The sequence below is a fragment of the Glycine soja genome, unplaced genomic scaffold (genome assembly GCF_004193775.1).
Source record: "Glycine soja cultivar W05 unplaced genomic scaffold, ASM419377v2 tig00104511_1_pilon_84547_1256723, whole genome shotgun sequence".
Classification (NCBI taxonomy): Eukaryota; Viridiplantae; Streptophyta; class Magnoliopsida; order Fabales; family Fabaceae; genus Glycine; species Glycine soja.
In genome coordinates, this window is record NW_021144441.1 from 261208 (window position 1) to 288169 (window position 26962).

Genomic DNA, 26962 nt, shown 5'->3' on the forward strand with positions numbered 1-26962 from the left:
AAAAGGATGACACTTTTCAACTTCGGAAAGGGTAATCCAAAGTTTACATTCCAAATTATCCTTAATGAAAAAGGGGTGTCCCATGATATTTACAAAATGCAAGATACACCCGAAACCCACAGATAAATAACATTTCTACTTGGCTACTTCTAATTTGGGTAATTGATGAAACACTAAAAACAATATATAAATTCAAATAATATATTTTTCAAAGTGTACCCATCTGAAGATAAAAATCGTTTCCAAGAAATAAAAAAAATTGAAAATACTTTTTTTTTTTCTCAAAGCAACCTATAACATCATTAAGCGTTAACAGAAGTGATTCTTTTAGTTTGAGCATAAAATATCAATTCATCCAGAAACATATCTACATATCTCGAAACTTGAAATCAAAATAGATCATGGTTCATGTCCTATAGTATCCAGCTCAATCCTTAGCTATATTCCTCAGATTACATAAAATATCAGGCTTTTTTGTAATGGTCGTCATCTATGGTGGAGTATATTTCACCATCATCTGCAAGAGTCTTCAGCGACAACCTGACATCATAAATAGCTGAGTTACATCATGAGCAAATGCACACCATATCAAGGGGAAAAAACAGGATACATATAAAGGAACTGACTTGATCTTTTCAATTGGAAGCTTGAGCTCCCGTGATAGTTCATCAACATGTATTCCACGTCCATCTGACCTGCAATTTAAAACCAATTTTAAAATCTTTCAGCTTCATAATTCACAAAAGTGTAATGAGAATTCTAAATAATCCTACATTTGTTAAAAATATTAAATGAATGGTATCAAGTACAAATAGAATGTTGGATGTGTAACTCGCCTATCTGAATGCTGCTCCAGGTAGTCCATAACCAATTTATCAATACCCTTAAGTCCATCCACGCTATGTTGTGCACATACCTGGGATGAGGAAAATAATATCATCAACCCAATACAATCCAATTAAACAACTGTAGGAAATAGCAACTGTCATCAAATTTCATACTGGATTTGATGCCTGAGATCTATTTGGTGCACTTTTGACAGGAGTTTCCAAAGATGAGCCAGATGAAGGATTTGCAGAAGTGATTCCTTCCACCTATAATCCAAACAAAAAGAAATATATATTAAATAATCAAGCATGTTGAGCAAGCCACATCACTGGGCATGTCAACAGTCAACACTTCTAATGATCCTATAAATGGATTATACACAATTCTCAATTTGCAGAATTCAAGGTAAGTTTATACATTATCCACTGCCACCAATCATGTTATGATAAGTATTCAAGTGGGATATGAAATTGTGTGCACCTTTATTTTGGAGCGAAGATGGTTATGGATGCAATCAATAAAGTGAAAAGGGATCTCATCAAAATTTGTCACAGGCCTGTGAAACACACCACAAATATGAAAATAAGCATATGATGAAACCAGTAGTTAGCCAATTTGTCAAATATAAAACACTTCTTCAGAGCAAAGAAAATTGAATAATATATCATAATCTGGAAAATCACTTTTCCATAACTAAATACCACTAACACTATGTAATTCACATATAAATCCATCAATCCAACAAACCACCAATCTTCAAGCAAAATAATCATTGTCTTAGTGGAAATTTTAAAAACCAAACTCCAGAAAGGTCACTAGGGAACCCCATCACCAACTATAAAACAAAAGATTAAATTCTAAATAATTATCATACAAATTAATATGAAATTGAATTAGATCATATTTGTCAAAAGAAAAGGTTAGTTAAATATGCCAGTCTCTAACCATCCAAGATATTTTCAATCTCATGCATAATATAATCCCAGAAAGGCAATAGAAAAAACAAGTAACATCAACAAATTATGTAGCTTTTGATTTCAGTGTCAGGATTTGATATCAGTTGTGCTAAAGGTAATAAATGCTCAGTTAACTCCAAAGTTAGGTGAATCATTCATGAAATCAATAGTCAGTGATATCCTATCACATGCAATGGTTCTAAGCCCAGGCTGACACTTTTACATCTGTTCTACTAGCAATAAAGGGGGATGTAATGTAAGTTGTTGAGTCAATTTTAGAGTTGGATCAGCCACTACTAGTCTGACTCCTTGCCTGCCCCCCTTCCCGATCTAGTTTTCAGTAACAAAGCCTTCAGTTAGGCAAAGTGTATCTAAGCAAATCAGTGTTATGCCTTGATTGAAAGGCCTCACTCTAGGAACAAGACCCCAAAAAGGTGGATACTGTTGCAACAGACCAGAATAGCATCTTTACAAGTGTCTAACATTATCTATAGTGATTCATATTGAGATTTTAAAGTTCAAAATGATAAAGGAGTATAAGTATGTACACACATAACTAACATACATGTGCCACCCAAGGCTCTGAACACAACATGACTCTCCAAAATCTCCAGACACATTCTAGAACTTCATTTCAAGTTAACATTAGATAACTAGGGTAATGACTAATGAAATAAACAGTGATTATCACTCCTTCATAACTGAATTGAACATGTGCTTATTTATTAATGTATCTCGTTGAAGATTCAAGAAAATCACGTTTCTCTAGCAACAAACTAATAGACTAAAATTAGTAAATGAATAGCCACAGCACAGTTGATATGATATAACACAAAATGGGAATGGGTCTAGTGCACATGCCTGACAGAGAAGGCAACAAGTTGCTTAACACCTTGAAAGCTTTTCAAATGCCCATAAACACGAACGTACATATCATTCCTATCATTAAATAAATCGAGGTTATAAATATAACAACCACGAACTCGTATATAAGCTTCCATACTTAAGAACTTACATCACTGCCTCCATTTCCTTTGTGTCAAAAGCCTCATTAATCCTAATCAAAGAACCAAAAAAATAAGTTCAGAACACTTTCCACAACATATATTGGGGAAAATTTTCCAAAATAGGTCACATAAATAATCAGCAGAAAAGCAAGCACAGGCACTTGCAATTTGATATCTAGTTTAATCTGAAATAGCATTTAATATTTCACCAAATACCATCTTCGACATTTGATTCGTCCTGTTCCATCATCCAAAACAAAACTGACATCAGTATTTCTCTCAACTTTCTCAAACATCATCCCAACCAGTGTTACCTGAACCAAAAAACATATAAAGCAAGAGATTAATAAGCATCCATTGTCAATGTAATTGAATATGTGACAGTTTGTAATTGAATAGAAGTGTAAAAAACATTTGCACAATCAATGTATACATTATTTATTCAAAAACAAATGTTAAAGCATATAAAATAAGAGTTTAATTTTCATCCACCAACAAATTAAAAAAAAAATCTCTTCCAAGTGTCAACCAATTAGAAATTCAAAATCATCCCAAATATGATTTTTCATAATATGCATCGTCAGTGTACAAGCATCCAACAGAAATTTACTCTACTGTCAAAAAATGAAAACCATGACATGGTATGTTTTTCTAAATTTCAAACCAAAATAGCATGACAGAACTATTCAATTTTATTTTTCTTTTTTGCATACATAACCAAAAAAACATGACATTGAAATTCCTAATAATAAGATAAAAGACCAAAACTTAAAATCCTGAAAAAATCCACTAATAATGGCGAGAGGCATACATTGTTCAGATCTACACCGTTGATCACGAAATTCGACTTTTCATCACCGGATTGAGAGGCCTCGCTTATCTGCTTCACTGTCACCGGCACCAAACCCGGAGTTTCGCGGCTCTTCAACAACCAATACACAAAACACAGTTAGTCAAGCACGGTGTACTGCGTTTAGCTTTCAAAACAAATAAAATAAAATAAAATTTATTTCTAATTGCCCTAATTAGGTTATCACCAACACATGTAATTTCTAGAGAAAGTCTTAATTCAACTTAATTTTTTGAAAACAAATAATTATCACCTATAAAATAAATTCTCCCAAGTGTATTTATGTTATTCATTTTTTGGCAGTTTCTTTTTGCGGAGAAACGGAAAACAAAAGAGGAGAGAGAGAGAGATTGCATACGTTTGACGGCGCGGGAGAAGAATCGTTGAGGGTAGACGGCTGGGAGGACGTGAAACCGCCTCCGGAGAAGGCGGTGGTGGCGTCGAATTGGGATCCCGAGAACATCTTCGAAACCCTAGAGAGGGAGAAAGAAAGAGAATTGGAAGTGTTGGTCATGCGAAGTGGGTGTCGTTTTTTATGTTGATTCCCGCCAGGGGCGTTTCTCTTTTTCCCGCCGTTTAGGGTTTCAACTTTCAACTTTCGCACCCGCCCTCTGGCACTCCCATGTGTTAACTAGTTTGAGTGTTTGCGATGCCACTCATGTGAATTTGGTTTAAAATTAGTTCCAATTAAACAAAAAAAATTAAGTGTAATATGAATTGGTTCGAATTTTTTGGTTGATTTAAATTAATTAAGAAATCTGAAACAAATTAAATTAATTTTTTACAGTTTAATTCGATTTGATTTTTATCGTTTAATTAGGCGAGTAAGTATTAAAAAAAAAGACTAAAATAATTAGTTCAACGCAATAAATGGGAAACAAAACTTCCAGCAATTAAATGAAAATTAAAATAGAATTAGATAATAGTAATTAGAAAGTGTCTCAAACAAAACACACATAACCACTGCATTTTGTATAAGATAATTACTAAGCATAAAAAAATAAACACATTTTAAGCACTTAAGTAATTTGGTTTGATCATTTTGTATAAGATACTTATTGTGCATAAAAAAAATAAACACACTTAAAGCCCTTAAGCAGTTTGATTTTGTTTGATTTTCGAATCCCAGACCTCAAACCGAACTGAACGGTTTCGAAAAAAAAAAAACAAAACCAATAAATTTTAGTCTTAGCGATGTGCGATTTTTTGGGTCGGCTTTCGATTTTCACTTCTTCAATTTAGTTTAATTTTGAACACCTATTAACTAGTGCATTTTTATTTAACAAGTTAAAAAAATAAACATGTAATTTAGTTTTTCAACCGTGAATTCTCAACTTAATTTGTAGGTTTAATTATTGTTTTACTCTTTCAATTTTGAGAATTTTGTTTTTTTAGTCTCTTAAATTTAAATTTATTTTTTTAGTCTTTTGAATTTTAAAAAAATTTCATTTTATTTTCTCTTATAATAAATTGACACTGTGTAACGATTTGAAAATGGAAATTTTAATGGCCAAAATTCAACTTTATTGTGAAAACTCCTAAAAATGACAATTTTAAAAATTAACGGGCTAAAAAAAGCAAAATTAAATTTAAGAGAAAAAAATAAGACTTAAATTGAATGACTAAAACAGTAATTAAATCTAATTTATTATTAAGCCTAATTTTTATATGTACAAATGTATTAGATGGTTTTTATCCACTTCATTCTATAATGTATTAACAATTCAGTCATTTTGTTTTACTGAACTCATTTACATGGTTCGTTTGGGAATTTCTTTTTGCATCACCTAAAGTTTTTCTACACCTAACAAGTTATGTAAAGTGGTGAAAATACTCTTTGCTTAAAATTTTAAAACTCCTCTCCTTAAAATTTTAAAACACCGCTAGTTCCCACCTCCTGCTATCCTCGTCACCATGAGTCCCCTTTGAGTTTATTTTCTCTTTGTTATTAGAAAATGAGAATTTGTAGTATGTTACGGATTGCAAATCCATAACATACTTATGGATTCAAAATATGTATAATCCATACAGATTGTTAATCCATCTAAGCCGTATGGATTGCCAAATTATGCAGATTTCTAATTTGTATAATTCTTTTTTCATTAACTAATAAATTATTATTTAAATTAATTTTTTATTTTGTTTTTATCTTATTATTTTATAAATAAATATTGTTGTTTATTTGAAAATATTATTATTTAATTAATTATATTTGTTTTTTGAAGTTTTTTTAATAATTAATTTATTCAATAAATAATTAATTTATGAATTTTTTTATTTAAAAATCAATGTATAAATTTTATTGTTATTTATTTATTTTTAAAATATAACTAATTTAATTAATTTTTAAATTTAAAATAGTTATTTATGTAATTTTTAAATATCATAAATTCCAATTTTTATGACTATATATTGTAGAATTTAGTTAAACAAGAAAAGGTTATATTGTATATGATAAATGTTTTTTATTGATATACTCGTATAAATAATATTACACTAATAATATTAAATATTTATATAAATAATGTTTGAAAGTATAAAAATAAAAAAAATTCTTCATTTAGTTATAAATATTTAAAAATATTAAAATACTTATTTGTAAAATAATGAAGTTGTCATTTATTAGAAATAAAAAAAAATTGTACTTAGATTTTGATCATATATTTTAATTTAATAGAATTAGTAATGTGAAGTATAAAAATTTTAAAAAATAATTTCTTTATTGATTTATGAATATATAAAGTATTAAAATAGTTATTTATGAATTAGTAAATAGTAATTTATAAAATAATCTACATTAAATTGTAGTTTGATTTTGATTATATATTTTAGTTTGCTACATTAATCATTTAATTTTAATTTAAATTGTTATTACCTTTATTAAAATATACTATATTGTATAATACAATAGGGTTTTAGAAATTTATTAGTGAATTGTTAGTTAGTTTTTCATTAATATAATGACAAAAAAAATGTACCAACTATTGTGAATGTATAAATACATGATTTTGATTATGCCAAAGTAGAATCAAACAAGGTTACTTCAAAGGAGAAACATTGTTTCAAGATTAATACAAGGTTGCTTCAACAAACAAAGTTTTGCTTCAAGATTAACTAAAGATTAAGCATTGCCTCAAAACAAAGTGTTTCCAAGACATCCAAGGCTCTGGTAATGTTAAAAAGGATTTTGAATTTGAATTTCGAACCTGTAATTGATTACCAGCAACGGAACTCTTGAAATTCAAATTCAAAAGTCATGATCCTTCAAAATGTAACTATGTAATCGATTACCAGGAACCTGTAATCGATTACCAGTGAAAAATTTCAGAAAAAGCTTTTTGAAAAGACACATCTCTTCAAACCATTTTGAAAAGGCACGAAGGGCCTATATATATGTGTGTCTGATTTCAAAAAGCAAGAGAGAGATATTCCAAGAGAACTTCATTGTCAAATGCTCTCTCAACAACTCTTGGGCAAACACTTGCAAATCTATTAAGAGTTCATCCAGGAACTTCAAATTGTGTTATTCACTCTAAAGGAGAGAAATCTTTTTGTTCTTCTCAAAAAGTCAATTGTAATCAAGAGACTGGTTGTCTCTTGAATTGTGAGTTTCCTGAACACAAGGGAAAGAGATTCCTTGGGTGTTTCAGAAGTTGTAAAAAGGATTTTTTTACAAAGATAGCGGAAAATCTCAAGTGGATTGCTTGAGGATTAGACGTAGGCATGGGAAGTGGCCGAACCAGTATAAATCAAGTTTGTATTTCTCTCTTCCCTTATCTAATTTATTTTATTTCAATCAATTTTGTCTTGCATGTTTAAAGAACATTATTAAATTGACTGTTGCTTCTTCTTCTGCATTCTGAGTCTATCATTTAGAAGGGGGTTAAAAGTTTGTTAATGGGAAATTAATTCACCCCCTCTTAAGTTATTGAGGCCACTTGTCCAACAGATATATGAAAGTCAAGTATTATTTGAACGATGACATTAATTGTTATTCCTATTTAAATTTGTAGATTATGGTTAGAACCAGATAATTGTGTCAGGCTTTAGGTAGAGTTTTTGGAAGAGCCTTAGGGAGAGGCTAATGGTGATGCGGAAGAAGCCCCTTAGCATCAAAGGCTGATAGCATCTGCACGTAGACAACAGGCAACTGCAGCTGTTGTTGAGGATGTTACCATGTGGATCATTCAGCTGATGAGGTTCATGAGCAGCCTCAGGAGCCAGTTACTAATGATGTACATTCTAATACACAGGGGTTTCGAGGAGGGCTCGAAGATACATTAGTGTTTGACGGATTATATTTATCATGTGGCAACCAGAGTTGGGGAAGGACAAGTAGTTATTTGTTGAATTATGTACAAATGTATTAGATGGCCTAATTTTTATATGTACAAATGTATTAGATGGTTTTTATCCACTTCATTCTATAATGTATTAACAATTCAGTCATTTTGTTTTACTGAACTCATTTACATGGTTCGTTTGGGAATTTCTTCCTGCATCACCTAAAGTTTTTCTACACCTAACAAGTTATGTGAAGTGGTGAAAATACTCTTTGCTTAAAATTTTAAAACTCCTCTCCTCTCCTTCCTACGCCCACATGTGTCAGGTATGTCTTCCTTTCTTTTGTTCTTTTTGCGTTGCACCATCCCCGTCCTGTCTGTTAACACCTCCATTCATCTGTTGCCACACCGCTAGTCCCCACCTCCTCCCGTTATCGCCGTCACCATCAGTCCCCTTTGAGTTTATTTTCTCTTTGTTATTAGAAAATGGGAATTTGTAGTATGTTACGGATTACAAATCCATAACATACTTATGGATTGAGAATATGTATAATCTATACAGATTGTGAATCCATCTAAGTCATATAAATTGCCAAATTATGCAGATTTCTAATTCGTATAATTCTTTTTTCATTAACTAATAAATTATTATTTAAATTAATTTTTTATTTTGTTTTTATTTTATTATTTTATAAATAAATATTGTTATTTATTTGAAAATATTATTTATTTAATTAATTATATTTGTTTTTTGAAGTTTTTTAAAAATTAATTTATTCAATAAATAATTAATTTATGAATTTTTTTATTTAAAAATCAATGTATAAATTTTTTTGTTATTCATTTATTTTTAAAATATAACTAATTTAATTAATTTTTAAATTTAAAATAGTTATTTATGAAATTTTTAAATATCAAAAATTCCAATTTTTATGACTATATATTTTAGAATCTAGTTAAACAAGAAAATGTTATATTGTATATGATAAATGTTTTTTTATTGATATACTCGTATAAATAATATTACACTAATAGTATTAAATATTTATATAAATAATGTTTGAAGGTATAAAAATAAAAAAATTTCTTCATTTAGTTATAAATATTTAAAAATATTAAAATACTTATTTGTAAAATAATGAAGTTGTCATTTATTAGAAATAAAAAAGAAAATTGTACTTAGATTTTGATCATATATTTTAATTTAATAGAATTAGTAACGTGAAGTATAAAAATTTTAAAAAATAATTTCTTTATTGATTTATGAATATATAAAGTATTAAAATAGTTATTTATGAATTAGTAAATAGTAATTTATAAAATAATTTACATTAAATTGTAGTTTGATTTTGATGATATATTTTAGTTTGCTACATTAATCATTTAATTTTAATTTAAATTTTGTTATTACCTTTGTTAAAATATACTACATTGTATAATACAATAGGGTTTTAGAAATTTATTAGTGAATTGTTAGTTAGTTTTTCATTAATATAATGACAAAAAAAATGTACCAGTTATTGTGAATGTATAAATACATGATTTTGATTATGTCAAAGTAGAATCAAACAAGGTTACTTCAAAGGAGAAACATTGTTTCAAGATTAATACAAGGTTGTTTCAACAAACAAAGTTTTGCTTCAAGATTAACTAAAGATTAAGCCTTGCCTCAAAACAAAGTGTTTCCAAGACATCCAAGGCTCTGGTAATGTTAAAAAGGATTTTGAATTTGAATTTTGAACCTGTAATCGATTACCAGCAACGGAACTCTTGAAATTCAAATTCAAAAGTCATGATCCTTCAAAATATAACTATGTAATCGATTACCAGTGAAAAATTTCAGAAAAAGCTTTTTGAAAAGACACATCTCTTCAAACCATTTTGAAAAGACACGAAGGGCCTATATATATGTGTGTCTGATTTCAAAAAGCAAGAGAGAGATATTCCAAGAGAACTTCATTGTCAAATGCTCTCTCAACAACTCTTGGGCAAACACTTGCAAATCTATTAAGAGTCCATCCAGGAACTTCAAATTGTGTTATTCACTCTAAAGGAGAGAAATCTTTTTGTTCTTCTCAAAAAGTCAATTGTAATCAAGAGACTGGTTGTCTCTTGAATTGTGAGTTTCCTGAACACAAGGGAAAGAGATTCTTTAGGTGTTTCAGAAGTTGTAAAAATGATTTTTTTACAAAGATAGTGGAAAATCTCAAGTGGATTGCTTGAGGATTAGACGTAGGCATGGGAAGTGGCCGAACCAGTATAAATCAAGTTTGTATTTCTCTCTTCCCTTATCTCATTTATTTTATTTCAATCAATTTTGTCTTGCATGTTTAAAGAACATTATTAAATTGATTGTTGCTTCTTCTTCTGCATTATGGGTCTATCATTTAGAAGGGGGTTAAAAGTTTCTTAATGGGAAATTAATTCACCCCCTCTTAAGTTATTGAGGCCACTTGTCCAACAGCTATATGAAAGTCAAGTATTATTTGAACGATGACGTTAATTGTTATTCCTGTTTAAATTTGTAGATTATGGTTAGAACCAGAGAATTGTGTCAGGCTTTAGGCGGAGTTCTAGGAAGAGCCTTAGGGAGACAGGCTAATGGTGATGCGGAAGAAGCCCCTTAGTATCAAAGGCCGATAGCATCTGCACGTAGACAACGGGCAACAACAGCTGTTGTTGAGGATGTTACCATGTGGATCATTCAGCTGATGAGGTTCATGAGCAGCCTCAGGAGCCAGTTACTAATGATGTACATTCTGATACACAGGGGTTTCGAGGAGGGCCCGAAGATACATTAGTGTTTGACGGATTATATTTATCATGTGGCAACCAGAGTTGGGGAAGGACAAGTAGTTATTTGTTGAATTATATAATATTTGAATTACTATTTATCATTTAACCTGAACTAATTATTTATAATTTTTTTAGGAACGTACTGAAGTAAAGTTGGCCTCTCGTGAGAAGAAGGTAGAAAAATTTGAAAGGCATGCACCTGAGATTGAAGGCATAGTGACTGCTACAGGATTAAGTTCTCTAATTACATATTCATTGGACACTGGTGACAAGGGACTTATATATGTTTTTGCAGAGAGATGGCACAAGAAAACTAGTATTTTCCATCTACTGGTAGGAGAGGTCACTATCACCCTCGATGTGTGGCATCCTTGTTACATCTGCGCATTACAGGCGCCTTTCATACCTTTGATGCTCTTGATGTAGACCAAGTCGTGGACTTGTTAGTTGAGTTGCTTGAAGTCAGTGCACAAGAAGCAAAAGATTTTTTCAATGTAGAGGGGAATATGTTCGCCTAGCCTGCCTACAAGACATTTATCGTATCAAATGTGACACAAGACAATGGACCGTAGCAGTTTGAGCATATTTATTGCATTTAGTAGGTTGCACACTCTTTGCTAACAAGAGTGTCACACACATCAGTGTGATATTCTAGACGCATTTCATGACCTCAACCAATTTGGAAGCTATTCATGGGGAGCGGCTGCACTGGTCCATATGTATGACAATTTGAATGATGCATCAACGAATTCGACAAAACATCTTGCAGGATATATCACTTTGTTACAAGTAATTATAATTTCTTTTAACTTCAATTATTAATTTTATAGTTTATATTTACTATTTATTAGAACTTTTTGTTTTTTTCAATATATGCACTGTTGGATCTACGAGCATTTCCCTACAATTGCTTCCATTGTTGCTGATGAGGATTATCATGAGAGGAAACCATGTGCTTGTCGATGGAAGTCAGGGAAGGCATTACCAGTGTCAATGTATCGTAAGAACTTGGATACATTAAGGTCAGATGTTGTTTGCTAGATTCCTTATGGTGACCACCGTTCATTTAGAGAATTTAAGCTTATCTCATTACTTTCTAGACATATCAAATGGGTTCATCTATTGTCATACACCGACCAGAGAGGGTAGTCTGAAAATTTGGTTATGTGTAGACCATTCCTCCACACCTTGTTGCTCCATCCTTATCTATAGAGGAGATTGACAATAGATGGCTTCAGTTTTCAAAATACCTTATACCGGTTGGACAAATTTGTAGTGCTCTTGGACAGTGTGCAAAAAACTACATGAAAGTGGTTTTATAGGATATTGTATCCCTTCATGAGTCCGACACAACCTGAGGAGCCTCCTAGACATCCACTCGTGATGCATGATGATACATTTAGTGTATCAGATCCTCCTTAGCAGGTCATCGACGCAGCAGCTATTCCAGAACCACCTGCACCTACACCTACAGCTGCTGATGTAGATTTGTCTCGACATGCAGTGGCATAATATAATTTTGATTCACGGTTAGTAATTTTTTGTGTCATGCTTTCTATAATTACTTTTTACCTTGTTGTCAATGTCGTAGGATGTTTGCCAATGGATAGCAGAAAGTTAGGAACACATTATCAACATGAGGATGGTTACTGTTGGAACTGAAGCATACACTCTGACAGCTACTGCCTGAGATTGGCCAGGGGTGTCATTGAGCAACAGAATCTTTATGTTCGGTCAACATGAAGGAGGGATACACAAGACACATGAAGATAATTGGGAATGATTAAGCAGTATTGGATATATGTATGCAACATGACTGAACAATGTTTAATATTAAATACTATTTTACAATCAAATATGTTATGACTAAGGTTTTAATTTGTGTTTATGTAGTATTTGACTATTAAGTTCTTCGCCTACATAGATTATGTTAAACCCTAATTCCTAAAATGATCAAACCCTAAACCCTCAATTTAATAGAATGCGTAAACCCTAATCCAATAAACCCTAATACACAAACCATAAACTAACTAAACCATAAACCCTAAAAACTAACTATTAACTAAGTCAAGAATAAACCCTAAATTAAGTAAGCCCTACCCCTAAAACCTAATAGTATAATAACTCAACTCTAACCCTAAACCATATGTAAGCCTTAAACACTAAACCATAAACTCAACATTGAATACCATAAACCCTAAATTGTGAGCCCTGATAGATAAACCATAAACTGTAAACCCTAAACACAAAAAACATAAACCCTAAGTCATAAGCCCTAAACCCTTATAACAAACAAAATAAACTCTCAACCCTTAACCGTAAACCCCGTAAACCCTAAACCCCATAATTATTTCTTCCTTTTATGTTTTGTCTTTTTTCTAATCTGAATATTTGCACATTTGATGAATGCGTAAAAGAAATAATTATATGAACGTCCATTGAAATACACGTTAATTACCACATTACATGACTTATCCATGTTTGTTTCACAAGTATGTAAGTTACAAACATTGCCTTAACAATAACTAAATGTTCATCCTTCACCTCCCACCACTGGTTTCGCTCGCAACTTAAAGTAACACCCATATTTTCTATTGTCAGTAACTGTTCGTACTAAATCTTTCTTGTATGTCCTATATTTTTCACTCCTTTCACAACAAATTAAAACATATGAGGTTCTTCCTTTATTTTCATTATTTGTGTCCAACCTCATAATCATCATCACAAAACCAATATCATACACAACAGAGCGAGCCCAATGCAAAAAATCATCACGGGTAGCAAACACCTACAAAAGGGATAATACATGTTTAGTCTTCAAGGGACATTCATTTACTTACTTTAATAAAAAACAAAATCATATCAATACCTGAGAAGTATTGAAAGCATAAGAATAATCAATATTTTGAAACACATCAGGTTCATCTCCATTCTATCTCTTCATTCATATTAACTTCTTTAGATATTATGTTGTCATATATCTACTGATCTTCGTTCATTTTAACAAAACATTCAAAAAAATTCAATGACAAACTAACGACCCGTAACGACACCATACATATACTATCACACAATTTTATTATTTTTTTACTACATTTAATAATATAATACATTGAAATTGATAAGCATATATATTAAAATTTAGACTTGCATAAACCAATATATGACACAATTTTATTATTTTTTTTACTTTCATAAAGTAGTTAACATAATAATATTTACACAAATATGATAAAGGTTTAATTACTCATCCAGTCTTTGATACAAAAAATATCAACTCTTTTTTTTTATTACCTTTAGTCCTTGCTACAAATATATATATATATATATATATATATATATATATATATATATATATATATATATATATATATATATAACAATAATTAGCTACAAATTAGTTATAAAATATCAAATCTTTTTATTACAAATTATATTATGATAAATTACTTACGAATTACTTACTAATATTTTTATAGTTAATTGTAATTCATAAAATTAATCATATTTTGATTAATAGGACTAAAAGGGAATCAAAATGTAAACTATAGGATTAAAAGACCTCTTTCAAACTATAAGGATTAAAAGATAATTAAAATACATATTATAAGGATTAAAAAAACCATTTTTAAAATAAAAACGACTAAAATAGAATTAAAATATAAATTATTTTAAAACAAATACAACTTTTAAACTATAAGGACTAAAAGGTATAAATTATGAGTAATTAAACATATTATAAATAATATAACTAAATATATATAAAAAACAATAAAATTATTTTTTTAAAATTTTAAAAAATATTTTTAGGTTATACAGATTGGCAATTTGTATAACACTTACAGATTAACAATTCGTATGATTCATATGGATTGACAGTCCGTAAGTTTCTGACGGATTGGTAATCCATGTGAAACTTGCAAATTGTCAATCCATAAGAAATATACGAATTCTCAATCCGTAAGAAACATACAGATTGCTAATTCGTAAGTTTTATAAGAATTGAAAATCTGTATAAAACTAGATTGAAGTTGCCGAAAAAATAAATGTACCTCCGTTGTTAACTGCCACACCAACCACCACTTGCCAACGAACCACTGTAACAATGTGTCTCGACCAAAATAGACACAACAACGAAAGAGGAACTCTCACGACAATGAAAGGTTCTGAAGAAAAGAATGAATGGTGTGTGAAGAAGGAAAAGGAAGAAGAAGAAGTTATCAGGGTTAGTTTGGGAATTTAGATAAAAGCATTGGGTGTAGAAGAAATTTTTTTGGTGCAGGAAGAAAAATCTGGATCATTTTATGGTTGTTGGACCTTTATTACTTTGTTAAATCTTGGGCCTTTATTTTGGTAGAACATACCATAATGGATGAAAGCTATTATTCTCACTATCACTTTTGCTATTTTGACTACCAACATTGAGGAGGAAAAGACATCCATGTCCCTACTTGTTTATCCCCACACCCCCCCCCCCTTTTCTCTATTCGTTCAACCACTCTCCCCACCCCCAAACATCACTAGGTCGTGTGCACCCCACCCACTTTGTATTTTCTCTGTCTTATTTCTCTTCAAAAACATTTAAAAAAGAAAAGGATATTGATGAGTTATAAAAATACTTTATTATTTATGTATTTTACTTTTAATATAAAATTATTATTTTCTAAATTAAAAAATCAAAATAGTAAAGATGTATTTCTTTATTTTATTTTCTACATTTGATGTTTATTTAAACCCAAATTTCATAAATGAATGTATAATAACCAATAAATAAATGCACAGATTCAAATACTAAGTATGAAAACCATTAAAATTCATTATTGTTCTCTTAATACCTAATAATTAAAACTATTTAAATAACTTTTCTATCCTCTTGAGTTTGGTTTGGTCAACCCAAGTCTTTACTTGTCTTGTCTTTCATCAATAAAAATCTATGTGAAGCTCCAAAATTGATGGGTATAGGTTAGAGTGTTAATATAGTTGGACTTCTTTCTCCTATTGTGATGTCTCAACATTTCTTCTTATTTTGCTTTACAAAAATACCTAATAATAAGTATTCTTCTTAGATTCATCATCTAAATTTTTAGTTTTGATTTAATTCTCTAAGTTTTAAAAAAATACTTCTGGTCTCTTAAATTATATTGTCAATATTACCAAGTTGATCATTTCATTATTTTACCACTCTAATTTATTTAACTTGGTGTGATATTGGATAGAAAAACATATTCCCCTTAAAGAAACATTTATATAATTTTTTTAAAATAAAATTTATTTAAAGGAATTTTAATTTTTCTAAATAATTAATATTAGCAAAATTTGAATAACTTATTTATCCCTCAACTGAGAATAGTCATTATGTATACAAAATTTGCAAAAAAAACATACCATCAGAATTAAAATTCACCATTGACATCTATTATAACCATATATATCTTTTATGTTTCCAATAATTTAAATTCTCAGTAAACTTTAATCATCACTACTAGAAAAAATGCCTTCAAAGTCTGTTATATAGAGCCTTTAACGATGATTTTAAACCGTCGTAAAAACCAACGTTGTTGAAGGTAACAAACAATTTATGATGGTTACGAGAACCGTCTTTATATGTGGGAGTTTTCTATGACAGTTATTAGAATAACTTAGTATGTATTTTACATCTATGACGATTACGAAGACCATCTTAGTATGTGATGCAATTTTACGATGGTTCTCAGAACCATCTTAGTATGTCTTAATATTTTTTTCATTTTTTTTCATACTAAGACGGTCTTCGGAACCGCCTTAGTTTGTATTGTAGTTTTACGACGATTCTGGGAACCATCTTCGTATGTCTTAATTTTTTTTTTTATTTTTGTTTTTTGCAGATTTTTTCATACTAAGACGGTCTTTGGAACCGTCTTAGTTTGTATTGCAATTTTATGACAGTTCTGAGAATCGTCTTCGTATGCCTTAATTTTTTTTTTTGCAGATTTTTTTTTATGTATTTTGGTGCATTTTTTTTGTGTTGCTCTATGGTACTTTTAAATAAGATGCACATTATGCCAACCAAAAGTATGATCATGATTTTCAATAATTATAAATCATTTAAGTACATAATGACAAGTGTGAAAAAATCATTTAACTATATATATATATATATATATATATATATATATTGGACCATTACAATACAATAGAATTTGTAAGCTTCATGCATGTATGTAACAACTTTTGCCTAAAAATGAAACATTGCCTCAAACAAATGTACAAACATGCAACCAACCAATGCATGACCAAAAATGTTTGCCTAAAAATTGTTGGAATATAAAATGCAAAGATGTAAATATAATAAAGCTACTTTCAGAAAAATAATTAGAACAGTTTTCCTTCAAGAACAAGGGCATTGAAGATTAAAATGCAGATACCCTCTTCAAATGCACACCAGCACAACCCTCCCTTTTGTAAGCACTGGGGAATAGATGCATGCATGCCTCCTAGATTCAGTTATACTTTAATCCGCATTTTGACTTTCATCCTTGATAAGCTTGATCATGTCATCAATTCGAAGGATAATAATGGCAACTTCAGTTGCAAACTGGGGAAATAAAAAAACTTGATGCTCACGCAGCTGTGTAAGGAAGCTATATATTGAAGTCAACAACAATTGATATTTAACTAAATACATACCTGAATAATTTTTACTTGGCCCATTGCACTAGGTAGGCCCGTAATTTTGTGACCAGCTCAATGGCATCCTTAGTAGCATTAACAGAAAACACCTAGAACAGTTAAGTGACACTAATATATACATTTCAGTGGTAAAATGTTTGGAAACAAGAACCAATTAATTAAGACTAAGTGACTGAAGACCAAAAATTTAAATTTAAATATCAACTCAAAAAGTAAATTGTTAACCACATAAACCCCACAATGAGAGCCCACTAGACAAAAATTACAAAATTAACTACATAGAGTAGAAACTACATAGTAAAATTTAAATATTTGATGGGAGATGAAGAACTAACTCAACTTTACATCATTTGTTAAACTAGCACCCAACCACCCTAATTTAAATAAGCAGAGGACCCAATAAATTTGGCCATTAATTAAGCTTGTAACTTACCTTTGGAATGATTAACATGACTCAACAAATTTTGCTATAGCCAACCGCTCTTGAGATCCTAAAGTTGTAGCAAGGAACTCCAAGTTAACTGATAATGTTGCCTCAGCAGCACCTCCACCAACTACCACCTGAATTTTATATATATAAAAAATAAACTAAAGACAAACTAATAATAAACATATTAGAACATACCCAGGTAATGTATTCAAAAGATAAGTAACCTCTATCACCAAAATTGAAATTTGTATCAGCCTCCTTAACAATAAGCACATTCTCCAATATTATCCCAAACTCTCCATCCTCATAGTAACCAGGTTCTGAAAAACCAATTTCAATGCATCACTCATAACAAATGCATTCAAGTACAATCAAGCATTTGTGGCCTTTAAAAAGACCAGTAAATAAACTGAAATTGATTCAGAAAAATCAAATACAAAATTAATAATAACAGATAAATAACGTGATAATCACAATTTCAAGGTCTACTAAGAAAAAATGATACCAACCATTGGTAACAGTCATGGAAGATTGCAATGGTACATTTTGAGCATGTGGTCTGAAACTGATTAAGTGAGGTCCTGCACAATTTATATTAGTTTAACGAATCGGCATTATTGGTTGAAATAGTTTTCTTTATTGCCATATTGGTTGTTTGTTTTTAATTACAAATTAATTATTTTTATTTTAAAACATTCTAAGCAAGAGTGCACATCTGTAACAAACTTCAAATGTCCTTATCAGTACTCAAGATGATTACATGGGATACAATACAACTAAATGTTTGTTTTAAAAAAAGAAAAGGGTTTAACATTAAAATTAAAACAATAATATTGATAGTTGACCAAGAACATATACAAGTATAAGGCAGGAGCTAACATGCATTATTATGAGCTTCACACGCTAACCATAAGATGACTTTACACCAAGTACAAAACACTGGTAAAATCTGACCCAACAAGAAAGTTAAATACAACCTATTAAAATTATTCCACAAAGAAAAAAGAATAGATCTTTTTATATTTTTTTTAAAATAACTAACATATCAAACCATTAAATAAACTTAAATCTATTTCATTAGCATTATATATCAAGGTTTGAAAAATCAAATCCACAGTTACCATGTTGCTCGAGATCTTTCCTTGGAAGAGGCTACTTAATTGAACACACAATGCCGATCTCTCTAGCTTTGTCGTGAACTTCTTCAGCCATATCGGATAATGTCATTAGTCATTTCCACTTAATCACAGTCCTATTAAAATTAGCTTCCAAGGATTTTCTTTTATTTCTCTGGTAACTAATTGGTTTGAAAAAAGTTGGATTAAATACAATTGCAGAAAATGAGAGAATAGTAAAAGCCTCTATTTTTTTGAGCAACCACCCTCATATGCTACATGATCACAAATAGCTGATTTTAATATTAATATGTAGAATAACAAGTATATATACTTCAAATTTGAACACGTAGCATGTCTTCTACACATAGCAACCACCCTCTGTTTTGATAGTAAGGTGAATGTGCTTGCCTAAAACCCTCTTGTCCAAGATCACATAGCATGTCTTCTATACAATCACCATCTTGTTCATGAACTGGAGCAGTCGGAGGGGTTGAAGATTGTTGTGGTAATTCACCATGTCATATCCATTTCGTATAATTTGGACTGATACCATCACATATAAGATGTGTTCTAATGTCATCCAAAGATTTTCATCGTCCATTCAAACAATTAACACATGGACATAAGTATAGTCCACCAATGGGTGTTGCATTATGTTTGGCAAATTGCAAGAAATCTTCAACTCCATTGTCATACTCGTCACTTATGTGTGGTCTTTTCATACAACTTTGATCCATCTTTGGTGTACTGTCATAGCCAGTACATTAACCGATATGCATGTCAACCTCTCTTTTTCTTAAAAAGGTGTGACCCTACCCATTCGGAAAGACAATTTTTTACTTCATTTAAACAAACAAGTTAAGACGGTTATGTTAATTTTGACAAAATTTCAGCAGCATTTCGCTTTGGTCTCCAAGTACAAAACATGAAAGCAGTGACATCAATTCACGCCTATCATGTATGCATCCAGAGAACAAAGCAAGATGCACTGTCCGAAATTTAGTCAAAAATAACACAACATACTTAACTTATAAGTGAAAATGAAGTAAAAACAATTTGTCTTCCCAAACTGTCCAAACGGACAATTCAAGATTCAATACAACGATTAATACAAATTGTCCGTATTAATCGTTGTATTCAATCTCAAACAAGGAACTATGACTCACTCAATGAATTACAATGTACTACTAAAGAATAGTAACATGTCAACCATTGCCTATAATAGTTAACCACATAAGTGTGAGAATGACATACATATCTCGAACGGTCGCAGTATGGAAATCTTTGTTGGCAGGGTGACAACACTGAATGAGATGACTGTATGTTAAATGAAGGTGTATCAACTGTATTGCTATCCTTAACAGCCGGCACACGCTTTAACAGTACTACCTACAAAAATACAAAGCTTGTAAGACCAAAGTATGAGTAGAGTTGTGTAACAAAAAATAATTCGATCACATGTATAAAATATGTGTTTATCATTTTCCACTGCACAATACACAAACACAAGGATGAGGAGTATACACATGCCAGTAAGGGAAGGGTGGTAGGAGTAGATGCAAATGGCAAGGTAAGAATAAAGTTTCAGTGGACGGAAGGGAGGCCTTGGGTAGGAGACCCTACTAATGTTATCCTTGATGAAAATTGATGTCTATATACATAGGAGGTCATGGAAGCTTGAGTTTGTTCCAACAAAATGAACAGGGAAGAGGAGTAACCCCAAAAGAGTTACTCTTGGAGTAACTTGATCCTTCCTCATAAATGAATAGCTTTATGATCATTGCAACTACATGTGCTCTAGACTATAACCGATGAAATACTACTTTTGACCAGATTTCTTCATGTTTATATACAGGAGTGAAAGGAGTGAAGTTAGAAGGGAAAGTTGGCTTGCTGGCTTGGACAATTATTTATCTATTCTTAGATTAGGCCATTTATATTCATAACTTTTGAGGTATGTATATTTTTGCTTATAATATTGTAAATATTTTACTCCACAATCATTTTTTATAGAACATTATACAACTTTATTGTACAATTGAATAATTCTTGAATGAAATTTGTTCTATTATGGAACAAAAACACAAACTTCGTCCAATGCCAATATTTCTAAGACTAAAACTAAAAATATCAATCCAAACAACAATAATAAAACCAACATATCGAGTATACCTTAAAGTAAGCACTTTCTGCAGGTTATTTGTCCTCGATTGCTATGTATTGAGCTGCAGGAGATTGAAAAGTAAAAGCCATTCAAAACTGTAGTTTCATACCTTGTTCATGGTACTAAATTAAAACATGAATAGACAAAGGCTTTCATCACATTACTAATGCAGAATGCTTTCAATAGGATATGTTAGTATGGAAAATGAGGATGAAGCAAGAATATATATCAGTTGTTTGTAATTATTCACTTGCAAAAAGGACTTTATGGCTGCAGTTGAAGAAGAGGCAATGACAATGGATGTTAATGATTAGTGGTTTACATAAACCTCAAAATCTCCACGATCACCTGAGGCTACAACAAAAGTGTTATGTCAAACAATTAGTAGTTATTTGACAAATGAATGAAATTGTAGCACATGTTGCTATATGAGGATGAACAACTTAAATGGTACAAGGGAATATGTATTGGTTTTTATTCAATGGATATCTTGCTTCACATAAATTTAGAAGGTCCTTGCAATAAATGGTATATGGGACAATGATCCAAAATAAAACCAAAATTGATAACATTTCAAATTATAAGAAATGAGGAACAAATCATTACATGGAGACCAAACTAGGGGGATTGAGTCTAGTTATGTTGATATCATGCAGGGTCAATGAGCTTTTGACTTGGTGGATCAGCGTATTCATTCTTGTTTTAAGGATGATTTCAAAAAGTTCAAAAGTAGATTGTCTTTCACAAGGTACAATACTTATCCTTGTTATCTTCGTGAATTTAAAAACCTTAGAGATGATGTTAATATTCTTCTTGCTCAAGAGGAATTCTTTTGGAAACAAAGGGCTAAGGTGTAGTGGATAAGAGATGAAGAAGCTAATACCAAAATTAGGATGGGGCGTATGGCACTTCAGCAGTAAAACGTTCTAGCCTAATTACTTAAACAGCATGAGAGGATAAAAAGTTGAAACTAAAATAAAACTTAGGAATAAAGATAAATAAGATTCAATCATTTTATACATAAAAAAATCACTTTATTCAAGACTATAAAAAATAGTACAATAATAAATAGAGAATCCCGTCTTCAATTCCAAAATGCAAGCACATGTTACTTTCATTGTACAAGTAAATGTAATCACATTAAGTCCAAAGTAGTAGGAAACTAACTAAGAATAGCATGGGCCCAAGAACTAATTGGCCTCACACGACACTCCAATAAAGTCCATGAGCAGACAACACACATCTACCTAAGGCCTATCTCAAGACTTATCTTAAGACCTATCTCACTTCAACCATTCAGGTTTGACATTTACCTAAGACCTATGTCAAGACTTAAGTAGGCTGGATTTTCCAAATTCATTAGATGTTGGAATAAGTCACACCTCAAACGAACGAAATATGATTATGCCAGATTTTGCCACTATCACTCACTATCAGTCACTATCTCATTGTTGTTTTAATCAATACTAGTAGGGAGTTGCTACGTGCACCCAGCATTATTGCTGGGGCACCCAGCAAACAGTGAAGTGGCGAAACTGCCCTTCAGCAATTATTCTTCCGGAAGAAGGTTCTTCCGGAAAGTTTCCGGAAATAATTTTTCCGGAAAGTTTCCGGAAGAACCTTCTTCCGGAAGAATAATTTGTGTCTTCCGGAAATACTCACAGACAATTTCCGGAAGAACGTCATCCGGAATGTTTCCGGAAGAAGCTTCTTCCGGAAGAATTCCAGTGTCTTCCGGAAGAAGCTTCTTCCGGAAACATTCCGGAAGAAGCTTCTTCCGGAAGTTAGTTTTTTTTTTTAATGCGTATGTAATGACGATTTTGCCCTTGTGTAAATTTCTTTAAATTAACGTCTTCAGACTGTGTTTTACTGCGCTTTCTTTCTTTCTTCTTCAGGCTGTGTTTTACTGCGCTTTCTTTCTTTCTTCTTCCGTTTGCTTTGTTTCTTCTTCCGTTTGCTTTGTTTCTTCTTCCGTTTGCTGTTGTTTCGGTGGTGGTCCCTTCAGCAGTCTGTTGGTGGTCCCGTGAAGTGAAGTATTTGAAGATTTGGTGGTCCCGTGTTCCGTATTTGAAGTTTTATTAGTGGCTGTTGTTCCTATTTTGTCGGAGGTACGCGTTTATTTCGTTTTCCGGTTAGCTTTTAGAGAAGAAAAACAGTAAAAAATGTATCCGGAAGAAATTTTAGGCACAGAAGCAGGAAGGTCCGGAATGACCACTTCCGGATGAAGGTCTTCCGGAAGTTACGAAGGCCAATTCCGGAAGAAGTGCTTCCGGAAACTATTTCCGGAAGACCTTCTTCCGGAATTGGGCTTCTTAACTTCCGGAAGAAGGTCTTCCGGAAGTTACGAAGCCCAATTCCGGAAGAAGTGCTTCCGGAAGTAGTTTCCGGAAGAACTTCTTCCGGAATTGGGCTTCTTAACTTCCGGAAGACCTTCATCCGGAAGTTAAGAAGCCCAATTCCGGAAGAAGGTCTTCCGGAAATAGTTTCCGGAAGAACTTCTTCCGGAATTAGGCTTCTTAACTTCCGGAAGACCTTCTTCCGGAATGTTAAATTATTACTAATTTATTAATTTCTGTTTTATAATTTTTTTAATTTCTGTTTTATATATATTTCTGTTAGTTAATAATGAATTATTGGTTTAATTAGGTATAATGATATATATTGTGGATTATAATTTTTTTTGTTTTATAATGGTATATATATTTCTGTTTTATAATTTTTTTTTTATTTCTGGTTTATATATGTTGTGGATTATTGATTTAATTAGGTATAATGGTATAATATTAAATGATTTAGGTAACTTAAATGTATAATGGTACAAAAATGTTTTATTAGTTGTTTATTATAGTGATAAGTTTAGTTTAAGTAAATAATGTAGTTATAAATTTAGAATATAGTGATAATTTTAATATAGTCGTGTATGATGCATATGTCCTATTAATATGTTTGTTATTTAAGGTGTAGTAAATTTTTGGATGTGGTTATATGATAATTTGAATGTACTTGTGTATGATGCATATGTCCTTAAGATGGACGAAGATCAATGGAGGTATGACTTTGCGATGTCACAAGAAGTTGATATGGATTATGATTATGATAATCAAGAAGAATGTGGAGTGAATGAACGACATGTCGATTGTTCAAATGCTTTTAATACATCTCAGGTAATCATAGATAATTTGAGTCATTGGTTGAATTGATGGTTTGTACGAAAATTAATGTGTTAGGGTTGCGTTGTAGGTATTCGCTACTCGAGATGATGTTTTGCAATGGGCTCGAACAGTTGCCCATGAAAATGGATTTGTTGCAGTGATTATGAGATCTGACACAGAGACCGGTAGCAGAGGAAGAAGTTCATTTGTGTTAATTGGGTGTGAAAGGAGTGGTACGTACAAGTGTAGAAATAAAGAATTCGTTAGAAAAGACACCGGGAGTAGGAAATGTGGTTGTCCCTTCAGGCTTCGTGGGAAACCAGTGCGTGGAGGGGAAGGTTGGATGGTGAAGTTGATCTGTGGGATTCATAATCATGAATTGGCGAAGTCCTTAGTTGGACATCCATACGCCGGGCGATTGACTAAGGAAGAAAAGAAAATTATTGCTGATATGACAAAGTCGATGGTGAAACCGAAAAACATCTTGCTAACGTTGAAGGAACACAATGCCGACAGTTACACCACGATAAAGCAAATTTACAATGCAAGAAGTGCATATCGTTCTTCAATAAGAGGAGCTGATACCGAAATGCAGCATCTGATGAAGCTTCTCGAACGTGATCAATACATTCATTGGCATAGATTGAAGGATGAAGTTGTGGTGCGTGATCTGTTTTGGTGTCACCCAGATGCAGTAAAGTTATGCAATGCATGTCATCTAGTGTTTTTTATAGACAGTACCTACAAAACAAACAGGTACAGACTCCCACTACTTGACTTTGTTGGAGTGACACCAACGGCGATGACATTCTCTGCTGGGTTTGCATATCTGGAGGCTGAGCGTGTTAATAATATTGTATGGGCTTTGGAACGATTTCGAGGCCTATTTTTAAGACACGATCGCCTCCCTCTTGTTATTGTCACTGACAGAGACCTAGCACTGATGAATGCAGTGAAAACTGTGTTTCCCGAGTCTACTAATTTGTTGTGCAGGTTTCATATCGATAAGAATGTGAAGGCGAAGTGCAAATCTTTAATCGGGGAAAAAAATGCGTGGGACTATGTAATGGATAACTGGGGTTCTTTGGTTGATTGTCCGTCCGAATACGAGTTCCATGAGTCATATCAGAAGTTTCAAGTTGCTTGTTCGCCTTGGCCGATGTTCGTTGACTATGTTAACGACACATGGATTATCCCCCACAAGGAAAAATTTATTACAGCATGGACGAATAAGGTCATGCACCTAGGCAACACAACAACAAACAGGTATTAACAACTGATTTTATTTGTTAGTAACGATTAATATTAAATGGTATTTAATTGTTGTATATTTTCATGTTTGTTGTGTATTTTAAATGTAGGGTTGAATCAGCTCATTGGGCTCTCAAAAGAGTACTACAAAATAGCGTTGGAGACCTATGTAGTGTTTGGGATGCCATGAACAACATGATCACGCTGCAACACGTCGAAATTAAAGCATCCTTTGAAACCAGTACGCATGTGGTTGGCCATGTATATAAAAAAACCTTATACAAGAGGCTTCTTGGGATGGTTTCGAGGGATGCTTTAAATCAGATTGCTTCTGAGATTGACCGTCTACGTTATCTCGGCAACAATCTCTCTTCTTGTGGTTGTGTGATGAGAAGCACGCACGGGCTTCCTTGTGCATGTGAGCTTTCTAGGTATACTGCTAGCAGCATCCCATTGGAGTCAGTCCATCTTTTTTGGAGGAGACTTTGCTTTTCAGACCAAGGGTTATGTGAGACGGAAGTCACCATCAAGGAAGAAATAGAGGTCATATCTAAAAGGTTTGATGAACTTGATGTGGCTGGCAAAGTAAATCTGAAGAGTAAACTTCGAGAAATCGCATACCCTGATCATAACTCTATGTGCCCTCCTCCATCAAAGGTGAACACTAAAGGTGCACCGAAGAAACCGATGAAAAGAAGTCAAACATCCACAAAGCGTGATCCGTCTTACTGGGAGTATGTTGATGCTTTTCATTCTGTTCAAAGCAGCAACTCTCCAGTGAAACGAAGTGCATCATGTTCTCAACCGCGTCAGCCAACAAGGATCATCCCGATGTTGGATCAATTTGCGTCATTCTTTCAAGGTTTCATTCGTGACGTTGTGGATGTGAAAGCGGACGGTAACTGTGGATATCGGTCCATTGGTGCTTTATTAGGTATGGGGGAAGATTCGTGGCCGTTAGTGCGTAATGAATTGCTTAAAGAACTTGGCAGGTGGTCGCATGAGTACATGAACCTCTTCGGTGGCACAGAGAGATTTGAACAATTAAAGTTGTCCCTACTTGTTGATGGATTTTCAAAGGTATGTTTTTAGGTTAATTTTTTTTAATAACAATGTTTAAATTACTTACATGTGTATGTTTGGTTCATTCAGGTTAGTGTGGACAAGTGGATGGATATAACAGACATGGGATATGTGATTGCTTCACGGTATAACGTAATCCTTGTATCGTTGTCCCAACAACAAAGCATGACATTTTTCCCTCTTAGAAGTCAACCACCACCTGACTCTTCTGGCCACCGCATCATATGTGTCGGTCACGTGTTTGGAAATCATTTTGTTCAGGTACATTGAATATAGTTAGTGTAACAATTATGCAATGACTTCGCTTGTTCGTTTGGCATGGTCAGCGCATGATATAATGTTTGTTCATGTACAACAGGTTTATTTGAAAGACCA

General features: G+C 32.2%; 1 protein-coding gene across 1 annotated transcript; it reads right to left on the minus strand.

Annotated features, from left to right (window-relative positions):
• Positions 1–250: 250 nt before the first annotated feature.
• On the minus strand, positions 251–4288 carry LOC114404545 (replication protein A 32 kDa subunit A-like). Its single transcript, XM_028367453.1, has 10 exons — positions 4000–4288; positions 3603–3713; positions 3008–3105; positions 2800–2841; positions 2646–2723; positions 1309–1384; positions 1002–1094; positions 837–916; positions 627–695; positions 251–540 (listed from the first exon to the last, which is right to left on the minus strand). The coding sequence occupies exons 1-10, from the start codon at positions 4153–4155 to the stop codon at positions 465–467; spliced, it is 879 nt and encodes a 292-aa protein (XP_028223254.1). The 5' UTR covers positions 4156–4288; the 3' UTR covers positions 251–464.
• Between the last annotated feature and the right edge of the window lie 22674 nt (positions 4289–26962).